Here is a 22,492-nt window from a genome sequence, read left to right on the forward strand (position 1 = left end):
TTTATTCAATATTACACTGGACTGGTACCTGAAGCGGAGGGCTGATCACCTTTCCTTCATGTGTAAACGATCAAGATAACTCTGCATTTATATGAAGCAGTGCCCTATGCACCATTGGGGTGTGGATAAGGGTTTTATTATTGTTATTATTATTGAAAAATAATTCATTTAAATTTTACAAGAATATCGACCATTCTTGTCGAAGTCTGTAAAGAAATAAGAGAGATATGAAGAATTAAAATTTACACTTTTTAAATGGCGGGAATGCGGACAATTTGTGACGTCATCGCGTGTTCAAAAAATCTTATTTCCCCATGAACCTTGCGTTTTATGTTGTTATATTCAAATGTATCTACATAATTTTATGGCCAAGAAGTGATGCAATATGTAGCCAACTAAATAAAATGGTGTTATCCAATTTACAATCAAAATTGTGGTTGATGTTTCGGTTTTTTTTTTATCATGCAAAAAGATACTTTGAAAAATGAAACATTTTAAAATTTTATTTTACACGAATTCATTTGAGTGAAAATACCCTATAGAAAAAAAAAATTATTTCTAGAGGTTATAATTGACTGATTTAAATAAACAAATCGATTATAAAACATTAAAAATAATAAAAATATTTTAAAGCATTTTTAGATTTTTAAAGATGATAGTCAATAATAGGGTTGTGGGAATTAAATTTATTAATAAAAAATTAAAAACTCTAATTTGTTTATTTTTATTTTTTTAGAATGATTGTTTTTGATGTTGTAAAAATTGCCTGCATTTGATTCATCTTATAAGTTAATAAAAAGAAGTGTGAATTTTCGTTTGTTGTTTTTTTTGCACTAAAAAAAATATACTAACCCTTTAATATGTATATTGACACAAAACACACACACACACACACACACACATACATCGCACACTCCTTTCAAGAACGTCATAAATAAAAAAATTGTCAATTTACAGTTGTGCATGTTTTCGGAATGCCCAGAAAATGTACTATATCCTAGCAAAAGCGGCATAATTTTAACTTAATATTTACCCGCTACAGGGCAGAAAGTGTTGCTTTTGCATTTTGAAGAAAAGGTATTGGTAAATAATTTAAAAAAAAATACTAAATATTTTTGAAATGGAGAAAGAACCTTCAGGTTTTACCTAAAAAGATCTGTTGCACAGTAAAAAGTTCAATAAGTGGCTTAGTATTTATTTTTAATACATTGCATTATATTTTTAAATTTAAAAAACGTTCTCCTGAAAAATCTAGTTTTTTTGATTTATGACGTTCTTGAAAGGAGTGAGCGATATATATATATATATATATATATATATATATATATATATATATATATATATATATATATATATATATATATATATATATATATATGTTATAAAATAACTAGGTACCTACCTATACATTTTATTAAGTACTTACAAATAGTACCTACATAAAACAGTTCTACCACCAGATGTCGCATGCGTCGCTCAGAATAAAACAAAAGACTTCCGATAATATTATTAACTGTCAGAATCAGATAGATATAAAAATTATTGTAAAGATTAATTGAGAATAAACTTTTATTGTCGTTTCTTTAATTACAAAGCAACACATATATATATATATATATATATATATATATATATATATATATATATATATATATATATATATATATATATATATATATATATATATATATATATATATATATATATATATATATATATATATATATATATATATATATATATCCTCATATTTATAAAGTATATATTCGTATCGGTATCGGATACATACTTTTACACATCTACATTTTTTCAAACATATGTATAGGACACTCTTGCAAAAAATACACATAATATATAAATTTTTAATAAACTTGCCCTGGCGGTTTTTCAAGTTTTATTTCAATTTACGCGTATTGTTCTTCACTTGAATTTTTTTCTTCAAAGCACGCACACACGCTAGTTTTTTATTCACTTTTAAATCTCACCCCTCAGTATATGTTTTATTTTTAATTTCCCAATTACTTTGTGGTGATATCCATGTATATTAAAATGTTGCGTTAAATTCTTAAATACTACTACTACTACTACCATCACGCCGTTTCCCCGCAGGGGTAGGCAGAGAGGATGGAACGCCACACTCTTCTGTCCTGACATACACTCCTCGCCTCCTTCACATCCATACATCTAGTCACACATGCCCTCCGATTACGCAGACTTTTGACACCGCCAGATTTTAGGTTCTGATTGATCTGATCGTGCCAAGTCTTTTTCGGTCGTCCTCGTTCTGTTTTCCCTCTCACATTCGCCACATATATTTTCTTAGTCATTCTCTCGCTATCCATTCGCTCCACATGTCCATACCGCCGCAAAGAATTATGAAATACCATTAATTATAATACTTTATTACGTGGAATCGTGATTCGATGCACTCTAAATTGTTATCGAACGGTGTTTGATAACCATATTTAGCGCATCGAAACACGTGTGACAATAAAGTATCGCAATAAGTGGTATTTATAAATCTGACGTTATATAAAAATACAGAAAAATAATCAATTTCCCAAATTTACACTCCACCCAATTTATATACATCTTATACCATTTTTACAGCAAAATTTCCTCAAATTACGTTAGCTTTTATAATTTTTTTTTTATATTTCACTATTACGTTGTAGTCTGTTAAATGAAAAATATTAAAAAAAACTGTTATTCAAACTTATACTCTACTCAAATGATACATTTTTACACCAAAATGCCCCCAAATTACGCTTTTATTTTTATTCCATATTTCACCGCTATCACTACAAAATCTATACAATTTACGCACTGTTTTATATCTTATGTATAATATAAACAATAAGTTACTTTAAAAAGATCATTGAAGATAAAATTTTATGTTAATTATGATTTGCCACTGAGAGATGGTGACAGATGGTCAAAATTTTGTCATTTTTTAGCGGGAAAAATCGAACATTGCTCTTTATCAATCAATATATATATATATATATATATATATATATATATATATATATATATATATATATATATATATATATATATATATATATATATATATATATATATATATATATATATATATATATATGTGTGTGTGTCTGTAAAAGATACCTAGTTATTTATGTAGATGGGTAAAATGTTTATCCATGTTCCTAAAACTTGAATTTATCTATCTTCATAGATAAAGCATTCATAAGAGGGATACAGATACATATATTATGTTTTTAAACATAGGCAATTCAATATAAGATAAGAAAAATTCTTATGAAACCATTCAATATTTATTTATCGATATTTTATAGGTGTCTCAACTCGAGACGAAGCATCTATCGTTTTTATACGAAAGAAGATGGAAGGCTGAGCATTCCAGGGCTTACGATCTCACGGCCTACGATCAGACTTCCATTTTCTTTCGGATAAAAACGATAGATGCTACAAGACGAAGCATCTATCGTTTTTATACGAAAGAAGATGGAAGTCCGAGCATTCCAGGGCTTACGATCTCACGGCCTACGATCAGACTTCCATCTTCTTCCGTATAAAAACGATAGATGCAACAAGACGAAGCATCTATCGTTTTTATACGAAAGAAGATGGAAGTCTGAGCATTCCAGGGCTTACGATCTCACGGCTTACGATCAGACTTCCATATTCTTTCGTTTAAAAACGATAGATGCTTCGTCTATTTGCATCTATCGTTTTTATACGAAAGAAGATGGAAGTCCAAGCATTCCAGGGCGGGCTTACGATCACACTTCCATCTTCTTTCGTATAAAAACGATAGATGCTTCGTCTATTTGCATCTATCGTTTTTATACGAAAGAAGATGGAAGTCTGCGCATTCGAGGGGTTTACCTTAGACTTCCATCTTCTTTCGTATAAAAACGATAGATGCTCGGTCTCAAGTTGTGTCACCTATAATAAATATTGAAATGTCATTAAAGCATGAATGATCCAGTGTCGGATATAATAAATACTTAAAACAATGACACTGATTTTCTTAGTATTGTTATATCTTCATTTATTTTAAAATAATAATATTTATTTATTTTATTTTGTCTGATTTAATTTTAATTTTAAAGCAGTATTGGTTATGTACGGAATCACTTCTCCACCAATCAATTAAAGGGTTAAACCTTTGGCATAAAAAGACACCTTTCCTCCTAAAAAGTAGAATTTAAAATTGAAAAGTAAAGTTTAATATTTTTTTATAATGTGAAATTTTGTCATACATTGCGACCTGAATTCTGCATTTATCGGTTGAACGTTGAAGAAGTCATAACTTGGCCGCATAACTTAACATATATATATATATATATATATATATATATATATATATATATATATATATATATATATATATATATATATATATATATATATATATATATATATTGGTCCAAAAAATGTTACTTGTATAGTTACTAAATGTGTCATTAATAATAATAAAACCCTTATCCGCACCCCATTGGTGCATAGGGCACTGCGTCATATAAACGCAGTGTTATCTTGATCATTTACACATGAAGGAAAGGTGATCAGCCCTCCGCTTCAGGTACCAGTCCAGGGTAATATTGAATAAATATAACAGTGAAAAAATCACTTATATTTATTTTACCCCCCTTGGGAATCGAACCCGGGACCTCCAGAACGGTAGCCGAGCGTGCTGACCATTACACTACGGAGGCGGACAAAATCAAATGTGTCATTAGTATACTTAATTATGCCATTCAGTGCCAAAATATGTCACTCGAGTGTTATTTTTACAAATACCGAAATGTGACAGTGGTTTTTTTTAATTGGTATATTTTTTGTCGTTAAAATATGTCACTTTTGGTGAAATGTGTCATTCGATACCACCGATCTAACGTTTGTTAAATAATTGGCCAGTTTTGTGCTTCAGTATTGTTATCGAATCCCTTAAACGTAATTTCGAAGAATATCCAATTTTCAATAAAAAAGCTATCACAATTTTTATTGTTATAAATATTGGAGCTTTTGGTAATCAATATTTTGTTAATGGTATTTACATTAACTCATGTTAATGGTATATGTATATATGGTCTTTTGTGAAACAAATAATACGATAATGGTATTTCGAAACGTGCTATTGAGCGACGTGAATATGCTTACGGTATTTCGAAACGTGCCATTGAGCGGCGTAAATATGCTAATGGTATTTCGAAATATACTTATAGTGACGTAAAAATGCTATTGGTATTTCAAATCGTGCCATTGAGCGACGTGAAAATGCCATTGGTATTTCGAATCGTGCCATTGAGCGACGTGAATATGCTAATGGTATTTCGAAACGTGTAATTGAATAATGTTAATATGCTAATGGTATTTCGAAGCGTACCATTGAATGACGTTAATATGCTAATGGTATTTCGAAGCGTGCCATTGAGCGACGTCAACATGCCAACGGTTATTAAGCTAATTGCTCGGTAGAGAAGTGGTTCTGTACGGTCGACATATGAGGCTAGTGAAAACAAACAGTGTAGTAAGTGAAAAAGTAATTGATGTTACTTTTTCAGCAACATGCCGAGTTGGTGATGGGCCGGCGTATGCTCTTAAACAATTTTTTGGCCGAACACCGACGCATCAGCATCCAATCCCCGACAACTAGCGCTATTGCCGTGTTGCCCGGGCCCAACTAACCTGCCAAGCCCCCCACTAATAGACAAGCCCCCCCCACTAAAACAAGCCCCCTCACTAAAAACAAGCCCCTCAATAAAAACAAGCCCCTCGCTAAAATACAAGCCCCTTCGCTAAAATACAAGCCCCCTCACTAAAAACAAGCCCCGTCACTAAAAAGACAAACCGCCTGCTAATATATAAAAATAGACAAGCCCCCGAAATTAAATGTGTAATTCATCCCTAAACGCGTCCAGTTCGAGATAAAATTAACCCGTTGTTGACAATATTTTATCACATTTCTGTTAAAATTTAAACCATACATTGGGTCATCTTATAAGTAATGCTGTATTCGAGTGATATGACCAAAAGTTTGTCGAAATATTTTTAACAAAGTAAATATATATTTTTTCAATTGGCATTTTTTAGTTCAAAATAGAAAGATTTTTGTTTGCCAAGAAGTTTGAAAATGAAATCGTAAATATAATGTAAAGCATATTAAACATTTTAATCTAATAATAGTATATTTATTTATTTTCGAAAGAGTTAAAAATGAAATAAAACACGTTACTTATAAGATGATCTAATACTGCAAATTAACATTTAATAATTCAATATATTAATTTTTAATAAAATTAAAATAAAATAAATTTATCCCAGTTTAACCTAAGATAAATTATATTAAATACATTCCTTTTATTTTTCGTCCAAAATAAAATAATAAAATAAAAAATCAAATAATAATTATTTTAAATATAAAAAACAATATTTCAATAAACGTTATTTTTTTAAATATTTTATTCCTCTCTTAGTTTAAATTGTCAAACATGCTATACACACAGTTCGAATATTCAGTATATTTCGTGACGTTAAATTGTCAAACATGCTATACACACAGTTCGAATATTCAGTATATTTCGTGACGTTAAATTGTCAAACATGCTATACACACAGATCGAATATTCAGTATATTTCGTGACGTTAAATTGTCAAACATGCTTTACACACAGTTCGAATATTCAGTATATTTCGTGGCGTTAAATTGTCAAACATGCTATACACACAGTTCGAATATTCAGTATATTTCGTGACGTTAAATTGTCAAACATGCTATACACACAGTTCGAATATTCAGTATATTTCGTGACGTTAAATTGTCAAACATGCTATACACACAGTTCGAATATTCAGTATATTTCGTGACGTTAAATTGTCAAACATGCTATACACACAGTTCGAATATTCAGTATATTTCGTGACGTTAAATTGTCAAAAATGCTGTACACGCAGTTTGAATATTCAATATATTCCGTGACGTTAAATTGTCAAACATGCATACTCGTACACACAGCTTTATATACATTTTGAATATTCGGTATATATCGTAATCATAGAATAAAATCACAAAAATATACTGACATTAAAAAATATATATTCACTCTTTAGCTATGTTTAAACGGGACTAGCCCAATATACTAAAAATTAAAGGTCAAAATATAAAATAATAAAATAAAATAAATGCTTAAAAAAATGTTTGTTTCAAAATATTGTTGTTCGTACCGCAAAATAGATTTTGGATGTCAACACAAATATTATAATAATAGAACTTACCCTTAAATTATTCTTAAAAACGTATTAAAAATAACCTATTCTTTAATTTTGTGTTTAAACTGTATTTGACCATTTCAATTAATTGAATCAACTACTACCCTTTGCTGATGAATTTAATTTAAATTCATTTTCACGTCAGCCTTTTTTATGTATTGGATTCATTAAATGTCAAGTAATTTATGTAAAGCTAAATGTCTAAAATAAATTTCATAAAAAATGCTTGTAGGAATTTAATAATAAAGTTTTAAAATTATATATATAAAAATATCTAAATGTTAAAATAAAATACTCTTAAATGGTTTTGATATGCGCTTTTTTTGTATACATTTTATAAATTGATGTATTTTTGGTATCTTTTAATTACCTGAACTTTGATGAGCCTTAAATTTATAAACTGTGATGTTTTTCGTTCAGGAAAAAAGTCCGTTATTCTTGTGCATTGGTGTTCAAGATTGTTAAAATATTTTTATTTATTGTTACTATTTTTAAAAGCGTATAAAAATACGGTGACAAGTTAGTCAGACACTAATGAAATCTGTAGTGAATCAATAAGGCACTATTTAAAACTGTTATACATCAGTCAGGCATCGTTCAAATCTCTGGCAAGCCATTCAGGCATGGTTAGAATCGAGGCCAAACCAACAAAGCATCGTTTTAATCTAGGGCAAGCCAATAAAGCTTTGTTTAAAATCTAGAGCGAGCCAGTCAGGCATCGTTTAAACTCTGGCAAGGCAGTCAGGCATCGTTAGAATCTAGGGCATGCCAATAAAGCATTGTTTAAAATCTAGAGCAAGCCAGTCAGGCATCGGTTAAACTCTAGCAAGGCAGTCAGGCATGGTTAGAATCTAGGGCCAGCTAATAAAGCGTTGTTAAAATCTAGAGCAAGCCAGTCAGGCATCGTTGTTGAATCGCTGTCAAGCCAATTAGGCATCGTTCAAATCGATGCCAATTCAACCAAGCTTCGTTAAAAACTAGGGCAAGCTAGTCGGGCATCGTTAGAATCTAGGGCAAGCCAATATGGCATCGTTCAAATCAAAAATCCCATCCAAATTTGTGGTCAGCCAGTCCGTCATATTTCATACCACATTTTTCTAAATAGATATTTTTTGGACATATATTTCAACAATAATAATAAAATAGAACTAAAATAGTCCTCTTTTAAATTTTATTTTGTCTTTTTTTATGATTTCCTCGTTTGTATTTGCTGTCTTCATTCTCTCCAAATAGTCCCCTACACTTTTATTAACTTTTTTTTAAAATTGATAACTTAATATCCATTTTATTTAATTGCTTAAAAAATCTTTTTTGCATACATATTTTTCTGTTTTGTCGTTAGTAGCTCAAAAATTCTTCTAGTTACCTATATCTAAAACTATAATTAATTTCAATGTATTTTCTATACCCTAGACGTGACCTATAGACGTAGAAAACGCACCTATTTCTTAACCTAGTTCTTATAATACCTCGCTTAATGAAGAATGGTTTGATTCCATTTATTTAATTGAAATAAATTACGACGCACGTTCAACCTTACCCCGAGTAGAATTTTTGATTCAGGCGCGTGTTGCCTTCAGCCGGTCGTATTTTTTTACACGTCGGCGTATCCTTGATGGTGCGTCATTGAATGCGTTTAATATAATTTTCGATTCGAGAAATGGCGAGGTATTCATTGTATTATTAGTCCCCTACTTATGCTTCTAAATCTAAAGCTCTTTAGAGAATACATAATTTTGATAGATTTAGATGAAGTTGTGTCCACTTTGATATGGAAAATCTTTAGATAATTTAGGTTATTACGTTCGTTAGTGTCACCTGTATTCTGTTATCATTATACCTTTAAAACCTTTTTCACAGCTAAGCATATAAACAAAATATATATACTAGTAGTATCCTTTCAAATTTCCTCAATTTTTTATTTTTTAGTAATGATTCCTTAAATTTTCAATCCTTTTTAATATATTTTATAAATTTCGGGAGATTTTAATAAATTAATTGATAATTTTTGATATTGGAAAATATTAAGAAACCTAAATTTTTTTATAATTTTTTTATACTTAAAAAAAATCAACTTTTAAGATAACTGTCTTTTCCTTTTAAATCATCCCATTCCTCTCTTATTTATTTAAACTTTTACATCTTCCATTTTTTCTGTCAATCTTTTTCATATTTAATGCCAATATCAGTTTTTATTATATTTTATTTTAATAAATTCACTTCACTTCTTCAAACCCTTGTCCAAAGGTGCAAAGAGCACTGCGTTGTTTTGACGTAGTGTTATCTTGATAGTTACTTAGTGAGCGCAAGGCGACCAGTCCTGCGCTTCGCGTACCAATCCAGGGTAATATTAAATGAATGTAAGAGTGAAAAATCAATATTTTTGACCCCCTGGAGATCGAACCCATGGCCTCAAGCACAGTAGCTAAGTGTGCTAACCATCACACTATGGAGGCGGAGAGTTTAATAAATAAAAAATAAATTAAATTTAACCTTCGCTTTTTCAGTCTTTCGATGTTTATTTTTTAAAATTTTATTTTTAAATAAAATCACTTTTAAGATAACGGTCCCTTTTCCTTTTTAAATCATCTAATTCCTCTTTTTTTAACCCTTTTTACCTTCCAATTTTTTTCATTCCACTCCTCAATCTCATTTATTAATATGTATAATTTTTTTATATGCTTAGCCGGAAATTGGTCTAAATTCAGTCAAAAAATTAATAAAGAATTTATATGGAGAAAAATAAACTTAAAAGACATTTTATATTTAGAATTTACATATATTTTTAATGTTTTTTTTTATAATGACAGCTTTTTTGCCGTTCAATAACACGGTGAAACAAATGCCCTTAATATAGCTGTCTGTTTTTTTTAAAATACATAATCGAGTTTGACAACAAAAAACTCCCTTATATGTCCACTTTCGTTTTTTGAACGCCAGAGATATTAGGATAAAATGAATATCTGCTTTAAATTTATATATTTTAATAAGTGTTGCTTATATTATTAACATTTAAAATATATAAACTGCTAAAGGCATTTTAAAATGCATGATGTTGATAAAATATATAAATATATACATACAATTATATGAATGTTTATTGGAATAAAAATATGATAACTAACTCAACCGCTTTTATTTCGACGTCTTTAAAAAAGAAAACATAAAAAAAAAACAAAAAAAAACAAAACAGATTCACAGGAAAAAAAGTTAAAAAAATAAAAACAAATAAAAATCCATTTGGACGTCAACTAAACACGAGGTAATGTTGTCAAATAACTTTGGTGTCTATACGTAACTCTGTTTTTGATAGAATTGAATGTTTTATTTTTTATTTTTTTTTGTTTTATTATATTCTTATTATGGTTTCATTTTTACAAGACAGAAGCCAAGACAAGATTGTTTATGAGCACACACCGAATGCACCAATCTATTTGTGTCCTTTACTGCTATTTCGATATATTTATTTATTTATATATATTTTTTATGTATTCTAAACAAGGACGCAGTTGCGAAAGGTTAACTAATATATATATATATATATATATATATATATATATATATATATATATATATATATATATATATATATATATATATATATATATATATATATATATATATATATATATATATATATATATATATATATATATATATATATATATATATATATATATATATATATATATATATATATATATATATATATATATATATATATATATATATATATATATATATATATATATATATATATATATATATATATATATATATATATATATATATATATATATATATATATATATATATATATATATATATATATATATATATATATATATATATATATATATATATATATATATATATATATATATATATATATATATATATATATATATATATATATATATATATATATATATATATATATATATATATATATATATATATATATATATATATATATATATATATATATATATATATATATATATATATATATATATATATATATATATATATATATATATATATATATATATATATATATATATATATATATATATATATATATATATATATATATATATATATATATATATATATATATATATATATATATATATATATATATATATATATATATATATATATATATATATATATATATATATATATATATATATATATATATATATATATATATATATATATATATATATATATATATATATATATATATATATATATATATATATATATATATATATATATATATATATATATATATATATATATATATATATATATATATATATATATATATATATATATATATATATATATATATATATATATATATATATATATATATATATATATATATATATATATATATATATATATATATATATATATATATATATATATATATATATATATATATATATATATATATATATATATATATATATATATATATATATATATATATATATATATATATATATATATATATATATATATATATATATATATATATATATATATATATATATATATATATATATATATATATATATATATATATATATATATATATATATATATATATATATATATATATATATATATATATATATATATATATATATATATATATATATATATATATATATATATATATATATATATATATATATATATATATATATATATATATATAACCTTTCTAAGCGAGTCACATTTTTATCTATAATTTATCTACTTAAAATGAATGCTGTAAAAAACAAAACAAACTCGACATATATACGGTAAAAAATCTTCTTTTTATTTTATTATTTAAAAAAATGATATTTCATATTGTGTATTCATACTGCTTCTTTTTATTATTTTAAACTGTTATTTAAAAAAATCAAATTGTTTTAATTTTTTATTTTTAAATTAGCTTTTTTTCATCATACGTGTATGGAAAAATGTCTTTAAAAATAAAATAAAACAGTATTAAATGTTGTTGGTGTCAAGATTGCACGCATTTGAAACACGTGTGTTGTGTTGAAACACGTTTTAAATCATGTTTATATACATACAATTTGTGTAAATTTTCGATCACCGCTTAAAAATGCCACACCGTGTTTTATATTCAATCATTTACAAGCTGACAAAAAATGTACATTAAAATGTTTTAATTTTGTTTGAAAAATATTAAAACGCATTTTTATCATGACAATTCTTTTAAAATTGCGTTTAAAAATTATAAAATTGATTCTTTTTTTATTTTTTTGCATTATTAACTTAAATTTATAAATATATATTCATATGTTTAGGTCGCTTTATTCGGATCAGTTATTATATTGTAAAAAAAATATTTTTTGAAATATTTTTTTCTACGCTTTTAAAAAGAGGTTAATAGTAAATTTTACAAAAAAAAAAATTAAAATATGTTCCCACTTTGAGAAGAGAGACTTTAGTCGCAGATATTTTTTTTTAGATTAAAAAAAAAAAAGCTTTTTTTATATCGCTTTTACTTAACCGAATAAAATATGATAAAGCGATATATGAGTTAAAATTCTTCTTCATATCCCTCCCGAACTCCCCTTGGTCGAGTCGATGTCCCCTTCGCTGTCAGATCCCCGTCCCACTCTTCTGAATTAGCGTTTTGTTCATTTTGTAGACTTATCTTTTTGTACCCCTGAACCCTTGAACCCGATAACTTACCGTAACGTACAACGTTGGATCGCTTCAGCAGCAACCCATTCAGTAACCTTGCACCATTCATTTGTTATGACTATTACAGGAACCACTTCCTGTATATCTTTGTCTCTCTCTTACAACCATGAACACCCTCTTCCCATTACATTCTTTTCTTGTGCTAAAGTCTTGTAATTTTAGTTTTTTTTTCATAAATCATTTTTTGTATTTCTTGTACTAGATTTGGTGTCGAATTTTATTTACGTATCCGAATCCGCCCAACCGAAGTGTCGTAACTGTATCGCCGAATTCAAACTGAAATATTCAATAATTGTTACATATTTAACCTGTGACGCGACGTCAGTGTTACAATTTGAATATTTTTTATATTCGAAATGTAACGTTAATCGAACTCGCATAAAACATGTTTGTTTAATTACTTACCTTATATTGTATATGTTACGTAAAAAAAATAATGCTGTAAAGAATTCAATATTATTCAGTTGATGAAAAAATTGAAATCTTTTTACTTAACATCAAAGTATTTTAAATTAAAATATATTTGTTTAGTGCTGATTCGTGTGAATGTAAGTTCATATTTATCGTTTTTTTTTAAACAGATATTATAAAATTGATATTTGTGGATAAGATTGAAACTATAAAGACATATTCAATTTAGTATATTAAATCCTAAATAGAGAAATTCTATCACACATATAATAATATTGTTGATTTTTTTTAACTTTTCTTTTTTAGATTTTTTAAATCGTGCATCGATTTGGTACTTCAAAGTGAGAGTTTTAAATGTATTCAAAATTGCGTGGGATACAATGATGATATTTAAAATGTATGCGGTTGCAATGAAGACATTTTGAATATGTTCAAAATTCACGCAATTATAATGAATACAGTTTGAATGTATGCTAAATTCACGCAATTCTAATGATTACAATTTAAATGTATTCTAAGTTCACGCAATTCTAATGATGACAGTTTGAATGAATTCTGAATTCAGGCAATTCTACTGATTACAGTTTAAATGTGTTCTAAATTCATGGAATTATAATGAACACATTTTGAATTTGTTCAAAATTCACGCAATCGTAATGAATACAATTTAAATGTATTCTAAACTCACGCAATTATAATGATTACAGTTTGAATGTATTATAAATTCACGCCAGTACAGTTTGTATATATTCTAAATTCACGCAATCACAATTAATACATTTTGAATGTGCTCTGAATTCACGGAATCACAATGAATACAGTTTGAATGTGCTTTAAATTCGCTCAGTTGCAATGATTACAAATTGAATGTATTCTAAATTCACGCAATTACAGTTTGAATATATTCTTAATTCACGCAATTTCAGTTTGTATATATTCTAAATTCACGCAATCATAATGAATACAGTTTGAATGTGCTTTAAATTCGCTCAGTTGCAATGATTACAAATTGAATGTATTCTAAATTCATGGAACTACAGTTTGAATATATTCTAAATTGACGCAAATATATTGAATACAGTTTGAATATGTCCCAAATGAGAGATTTGGGCGCACAGTTTGCAGCGCTACAGTCACGACCCTCCCGTTGGGCGCATTCGACTCGCTGTCTGTTTGCCCACGACGTTGGTGTCACCGTACTCTGTCCATCTCTTGTCCTCTTGTTGATGTCTCCCGAAGGAAGGGTCCTGTTTTTACTCTGTGATTATACGCAGGTCATAGGGGGCGAGTTACAGGAACGCCTCATTCCAGTACCATACAGCAAGAGCTCCACTGATCAAGCTGTAAGAACCAATATCTCCGCCCTGCATACTGTGTTACACTTCTTTTCTTTTTCTTTTTCTAATCCATACTCTTGTATATTTATTTACGTATTGTTTTTGGCCGCCGAGACTCGTGACAGCGCAAAAACCGACATCAAAGGTTAAAAAAAACTTGTGAAGAAAAAACTATTTTTCTTTATCTTGATACAAATGTTTTAAAACAAGATAGCTTTGTGTAAGTACAATTATACACTTGTGTATGTACGTATATACATATATATTGTGCTAGCATAAAACCTCAGAAATTAAGGAAGACCTGGAGTTTATCCTGGAAAGGTATTCGATCCTTCTGAATATCCTATCAATATCCAGCTCGTTTTTTGCTGTTCCAGGATTTATTTCATTTGAAATTTCTGTCTGATTTCGGCTGTAAAACAGCTAGAATTTACAGCTTTTTTGCCTTGAAAATTTTCCAAAATACAAGTAATTCAGAACAAATATTCATTTAGTTTATGAAAAAAATACCCAATTATGAATATCGTATTATTTTATTTAAACGATGAATAAACCACTCACGATAAAGTAACAAAATGGTATTAAATAATCAATTTTAATATACTTACACGTATATATTTTTTCAAATATAACACGAAAAATTGGTTATCAAGCAATTTTTTTCCTCCTTTGATAAAATGTGAATGGCTCAATTTAAAATGTATATAAATTTATTAAAATTAATTCGCGGTACTTCAACAAATGTAATTCATCATATTCTCAAGATACCTTCAAATAAATGATTTAAAAAAAAAAACAACTTAAAATTTTGTTCACTCTTTTCCAATGTTACATTACAAATATTTTTTGTATCGTATATTTCTGAAGGCGACTATTCGTATTATAATACATTTGAATATTCGAACTGTTACTTTTGAGAATTGGGAATATTTGAGCTGTTACATTTGTGGAGCCGGAATATTCTAGCTGTTGCATTTGTGGAGTTGAAATATTTGAGCTGTTACATTTATGAAATGGGAATATTCGAGCTGTTACATTTGTGGAATCGTAATATTTGAGCTGTTACATTTGTGAAATGGAAATATTTGGGCTGTCACGAGTCCGGCGTAGAAAATATCACTGTTTGGCAAATCTGGCTGCAAGATTACAAGTAGGCGCATGACCGTATCTCCTTATGGTTTTCCTCTAGTTTTGTTGTTGTGTTCCGTTTTCAATGTTGTGTACTCTGTCTACATTACCCCACCCGTAGATACCCCCTTTTCCCTTCCGAGGCCGACGGGCAAACGCCGTCATCCTGTGTGTGTGTGTATTTACATTTTTTGTGTTCCAGTTACCAGATTACCCCGTTTTGCGATGGTGTTGTGTACGAACTTTCCCCAAATTTGGGGAAAATGTTTTTTGACTGCGGGTCGACAATACCACTTGCACTTGCATGCCCTCGCGACGGTGTTGCTACTCGGCGGACGAAAATAAACCTCATTTATTTTAGTACCCATGTTTATAAAATCCAATGAATATTAATCGATGCAAAATAACCCCAAAATCACCAATATTTGTTACACTAAAAATACCCATACGATAATAATAATAAAATTGTGTATTAAAAATGCAATCAGTGAAATAATATTTTATATTTTATCATTCAAAATATTTTACTTAAAAAAATAATATCAAATCTGTTTGCAACTTTGATACACAACCGATTTAAAATAATTTTAAAATTTTGCTATAAAAGTCACAACGTTACATATTTAAAAAAATATTTTTCAATATTCACATTTTCACATTGTGTTACATTTTAGAGCAAAATTTTATATATTTAAATCCTCCATATGTATTTATTTAAATAACCATTCCTTTTGAAGCAATAATTCACAGTTGGTAATTTTTTGAATGATTTTTTAAATTATATTTATCGAATGAATCCAGTAAGTTTGACAATTTTTCGTTGAAAAAAAATCTTTTTTGAAAAATTGCACCACTCCTAGTAGCTCAAAACACACTTTTGGTATAAAATTTAATTACTTTTATACTAACTTTTACAATGTAGAGTAGTTTTGTTTTCAAAATTGATTTGTTTACATCGATTTTTACAAAATATTCCACATGTAACATTCCATGCATATTGAAATATTCAAAATGTAACATTCTGTTGATATTTAAATATTCGAGTTGTAACATTCCTTTTATGATGTGAAAAATCCAACGTGATTTTCTCTGTGGAAAACTGATAGGATTTTCATGTTAAAATTCTCCAATTTTTTTTAATATTTATAACTATGCAAAATTGATATATGAATAACATCTCATTTAAATCATGTTTTGCTTATTTTTTTATTGCTAACAATCTTTAGCAAATACCAATGCAAGTAAGTAAAAAAAACATACTCAAAATTGTTTGTCTTTTTTTATATATAGTATATATATATATTTTATTTCGTGGGTAATTGTAACATGAATGTTCTATGTTTAAATGTGTTATATTTTTCTTCTGCCTTTTTTTTAAAAAAAAGTCCAGTCGCTATGTACCGTAAAATAGATAATAAATCTCATTAATCATACACACAAATTTTATTATTTTATCGTTTGGAGCATTGGTGATCTAAGTCTAGTTTTTGGGACCCCAACTCTGTTGCGTAAGTAACCATCTTGAATAATACCTATATTCAACTGAAAACTGTTTTTTTTTTACTTTTGTATGCTTGCAGAAAATTTCATTTTCTACAACTTTGATTTAAAATTTTTAGACTAATATCTAAACAAGGTAGGTTAAAATTTATTCGTGTGTAAATAGGCATAATTCAAGGCGGCTAACGCAACAGGGTTAGAGTCCCCAAAGTCTGCATTCAGGCTACCAATGCCCGAACGATTACAAAAGAATAATTTTTGTGTTTTATTAATGAAATGTCAAATGTAACGATTGGACTAAAAATTAATACAAAATTTTATTAAAATTTTATCTGATTGTTGTTGTTTTTTTTGAGAAAAAAAGTATATTTCGCTCACTCCTTTCAAGAACGTCATATATCAAAAATCGTCGATTTTCAGTTTTGCATGTTTTCGGAATGCCCAGAAAATGAAAACTATATCCCAGCAAAAGAGGCATATTTTTAACTTAATATTTACCCGCTACAGGGCAGAAAGTGTTGTTTTTTGCATTTTGAAGAAAACGTATTGTTTAATTATTTTATTAAATACACTAAATATTTTTCAAATGGAGAAAAAACCTTCAGGTTTTACCTAAAAAGATCTGTTGCACAGTAAAAACTTCAATAAGTGGCTTGATATTTATTTTAAATACATTGTGTTATATTTTTAAACTTTAAAAACGTTCTCCTGAATAATCAAGTTTTTTGATTTATGACGTTCTTGAAAGGAGTGAGCGATTTGTGATATGAAAAATAGATTTATGTTGGATTAATAAATTGGTTTGGATCCTGTTGTTATGCGAATGTTTAATTTTGACTTGGAAAAAAATACATTTGAATTCTTTTTTTAAAATACGTATTTATTTGTAATGGGTCGTTTGCATACGGGACAATCGTGAGAACAGGCCACAGGACAAATCGGGATAGCATACCCGCACTCTTACTAGCATTGTGTCGCTTATGAATATTTAAAAAATAATAATTTTTTCATCTGTGAATGGAATATTTTACACGGGCAACAATACAGTAAAATTAAAGTTATATTTTTAGTTTTTGAAAGGTTTTAGTATGTTTCTATATAACGGTTTTAGAAAGGTTCTTGAACAGAATTGCACCAATTGTATGCAGTGCCCTATGCACCATTGGGTGTGGGTAAGGGTCGACAGTAGTATGGTCTCAATACAGTAAAATTAAAGTTATATTTGTAGTTTTTGAAAGGTTTTAGTATGTTTCTATATAACGGTTTTAGAAAGGTTCTAGAACAGAATTGCACCAATTGTATGCAGTGCCCTATGCACCATTGGGTGTGGGTAAGGGTCGACAGTAGTATGGTCTCAATACAGTAAAATTAAAGTTATATTTGTAGTTTTTGAAAGGTTTTAGTATGTTTCTATATGACGGTTTTAGAAAGGTTCTTGAACAGAATTGCACCAATTTTATGCAGTGCCCTATGCACCATTGGGTGTGGGTAAGGGTCGACAGTGGTATGGTCTCACATATCAACGTGATATGCCAGACGTCAGGGTTCTCGCCAAAGTTTAATTTAAGCTTCACTTGTTAAATACCACTGTTTCTTTAAATCTAATGTGACACGTGTTTCGATGCATTCCGCATCATTTTCTAATATCGTATGCGTAATGCATCGAAACACCTGTAATATTTATACATTAGATTTTAAGAAATGGTGGTATTTACCTAGTAAAACTTATTATTTTTTGACATCTCATCAAAGATGAAGAAGAATATGGAAGTCTGGGCATTTACGGGGCTGACGACCGTCATAGGCTGGTTTAAGTGATCACTTTACACACGTGTAACATTCACCAATTCTACCCATTATTGACAACCACACTACTCAAAATCTTGGAAGTTCTATATATATGAACCAATTTAGAAACCTTGTTCTTGAATCACTAGAACTTCACTAGAGACATCTATTTACATCTCACCAATAGATGTCTCTAGTGAAGTTCTAGTGATTCAAGAACAAGGTTTCTAAATTGGTTCATATTTATAGAACTTCCGAGAATTTGAGTAGTGTGGTTGTCAATAATACACGTGTGTAAAGTGATCACTTAAACCAGCCTATGACGGTCGTCAGCCCCGTAAATGCCCAGACTTCCATCTTCTTCTTCATCTTTGATGAGATGTCAAAAAATAATATGAAAATAACTCCTGTAATTGGAGATAATCCAGATTTTGTGAACAAGTATTGAGACACACTCAAAATGTTGTAAGTAAAACTTAAATTAAAATGGATAGATGTTACCACAAGGTGACAGCCGAATCAACCAATGAAACAACTCTTGCAATGGCCTATCGTAGATCCCAAGTGGACCGTCCTCACAATCGTCCTGTGTGTAAATGACGCGTAATTTATTAACCCTAGATAACTAAACATTCGTCCACGCGACGACGCCCTTCTGGGTGCAAGTCAAGTGCACTTACTTCCCTGCACCCCGCACCCGCCAGGCTTTGTTTACGAAATACTGATTTATTGTTAAATGTCTCTTACATTCATTCCTAATAAACAAAACTTAGTGTCATGTAACCAGTTACCATTTTTAATAATACTTTTTATAATTTTAACTTTTTTAATTGCGTCGTCCGTCTGACGAATGTTTAGTTACTATGTACAAATATAGTTTAGTTATCTAGGGTTAATGTTGCTGTTAGAAATTAGTTGTTTTTTTATAATATTATCGTTTTATTAGCAGTAAACTTCGACAAGAGCTTTCGTCCATATCACCGATGGAAAACGAATTTATGACAATTAGTATTCCTTCATTTATATTGATTTTACTATCCAAATGAATTTTAGTATTTAATCTATACTGTTCTCATAAAAAAAAACATGTTAAAAAAAATATTTCTTTTTAGCAATACGAATTATGATATATTTAATTAGTAATACTTAATATTTACTCAATAAAAAATATATTCAAATCAGTCCCCAAAAAAAAAAGTCTGTGTCAGTTCACATAGCGACACAACGACGTAATTTAAATGTCAAAATCAAATTTATTGTAACTGCAGACAGTTGGTAGAATTCCATATTGAATTGTTGGGTATTTTATCCAAAGTTAAACACGGTTATTGGATTGAATTCTACTTTTATTTACATACTCTTAAGTGATGTGTGACGCGTTTGAGTGTTTGATAATAACACTTGAGTGTTTGATAATGCCTTAATAAAACAAAACTCGTCACATATATCGCTCACTCCTTTCAACAACGTCATAAATCAAACAACTTGATTTTTCAGGAGATTGTTTTTAAAGTTTAAAAATATAATTAAATGTATTAAAAATAAATATAAAGCAACTTATTGAACTTTTTCTGTGCAACAGATCTTTTTAGGTTAAACCTGAAGGATTTTTCTCCTTTTGAAAAATATTAAGTTTATTTTAAAAAATAATTAAACTATACCTTTCCTTCAAAATTCAAAAACAACACTTTCTGCCCTGTAGCGGGTAAATATAAAGTTAAAAATATTCCACTTTTGCTGGGATATAGTACATTTTATGGGCATTCCGAAAACATGCACAACTGAAAGTTAACGATTTTTGATATATGTATGACGTTGTTGAAAGTAGTGAGCGATATATGTAAATAAAAGTAGAATTCAATCCAATAATCGTGTTTAATTTTGGATATATTACCCAACAAGTCAAAATCAAATACTGATTTTTAGAGTCTACTAACTTGTATTTTATTGTTTAAAAATACATAAGAAATTTGTCATAATTGTTTCGCCTAGTTATGGCATTTTCAATCGAATGTACGACGTAATCATTGTTGGTCTAAAGGTACATTTTCGAAGCTCGAAAATGTGACAAATTACGTTTAAACATGTGTCTAATTTCGGACAGTGTTCACACGTGAAATCACAGTGTCAATAACTGGGAGGGTGGCAACTGTCCAAAAGAAGGAGTGTTACCCTATTTTTCATTTATTTATTTGCCTCCGTTTTTTTTTTATAAATTTGGAGTTATCACAATTTGCCTTCCATCGATGATATTTTCATGTATTAGAGTTTTTCAAATGTTTCTATATGTAAAAATTACACTCAATATTCTATAACTTTTTTATTTACTAAAAATAAATTATATACTTTTTTAAGCGTATATAGAAGCCATGTCCGTAAAACCATAAAGTCCGGGGTTCGATTCCCAGTGAAGTCAAAATAAATACGAGTATACCATACATGATACTTTCACATTAAAAAAATTGATAATACCCTTATCTGATATCTGAAGCAGAGAACTGATCACTTCGCCATTTCGAGGTAGGTGATCAAATCAACGTAGCTTCTTTTGTATCCGGTGCCCTATGCACATTGGATGTGACAAGGGTCGAAAGAAGTACAGGTTTCAAAATGATGCGGAATGTATCGAAACACGTATCACATTAGATTTTAGAAACTGTGGTATGCACCAAGTAAAACTTAAATTAAAAGTGAAGTTTTGGTACCTATGAAATAGGGATGTTTCTTAGAGGTGGTTATATATATATATATATATATATATATATATATATATATATATATATATATATATATATATATATATATATATATATATATATATATATATATATATATATATATATATATATATATATATATATATATATATATATATATATATATATATATATATATATATATATATATATATATATATATATATATATATATATATATATATATATATATATATATATATATATATATATATATATATATATATATATATATATATATATATATATATATATATATATATATATATATATATATATATATATATATATATATATATATATATATATATATATATATATATATATATATATATATATATATATATATATATATATATATATATATATATATATATATATATATATATATATATATGAATATTGAGTGAAATTTACTAAATGTCAATGTATATACATCCGTACTAAGAACAGAGGCCGTATCTACATTTGAACCGAGTTTAACCCTTTATCAACCGATAATTGTGTTTTGGGTTTTAATCTTTTTGTAAAACCACTTTGTCAGCTAATGTTAAAACAGTGTAATTTTTCTAA

At 27.7% G+C, this 22,492-nt stretch overlaps 1 protein-coding gene across 10 annotated transcripts in view; it reads left to right on the forward strand.

Annotated features, from left to right (window-relative positions):
- PMCA (plasma membrane calcium-transporting ATPase 3) overlaps window positions 1-22,492 on the forward strand; it is a 206,005-nt gene that overhangs the window by 176,803 nt on the left and 6,710 nt on the right. For 3 of the 10 annotated variants that reach the window (XM_088273876.1, XM_088273880.1, XM_088273888.1), the window contains exons 24-25: window positions 14,685-14,753; window positions 17,102-17,116. The exons of 3 other annotated variants lie outside the window; for them this stretch is intronic. In XM_088273876.1, the coding sequence (XP_088130002.1) occupies window positions 14,685-14,753; window positions 17,102-17,116 (84 nt within the window). Of the gene's footprint in view, window positions 1-5,555; window positions 5,863-14,684; window positions 14,754-17,101; window positions 17,117-22,492 lie in introns of those variants that run through there. 4 more of the 10 variants (XM_088273896.1, XM_088273906.1, XM_088273914.1 and 1 more) reach the window with 2 other exon arrangements.

This window comes from Brachycentrus maculatus, unplaced genomic scaffold (genome assembly GCF_059751285.1).
Source record: "Brachycentrus maculatus isolate JH-2025_06_01 unplaced genomic scaffold, ASM5975128v1 h1tg000033l, whole genome shotgun sequence".
NCBI lineage: Eukaryota > Metazoa > Arthropoda > Insecta > Trichoptera > Brachycentridae > Brachycentrus > Brachycentrus maculatus.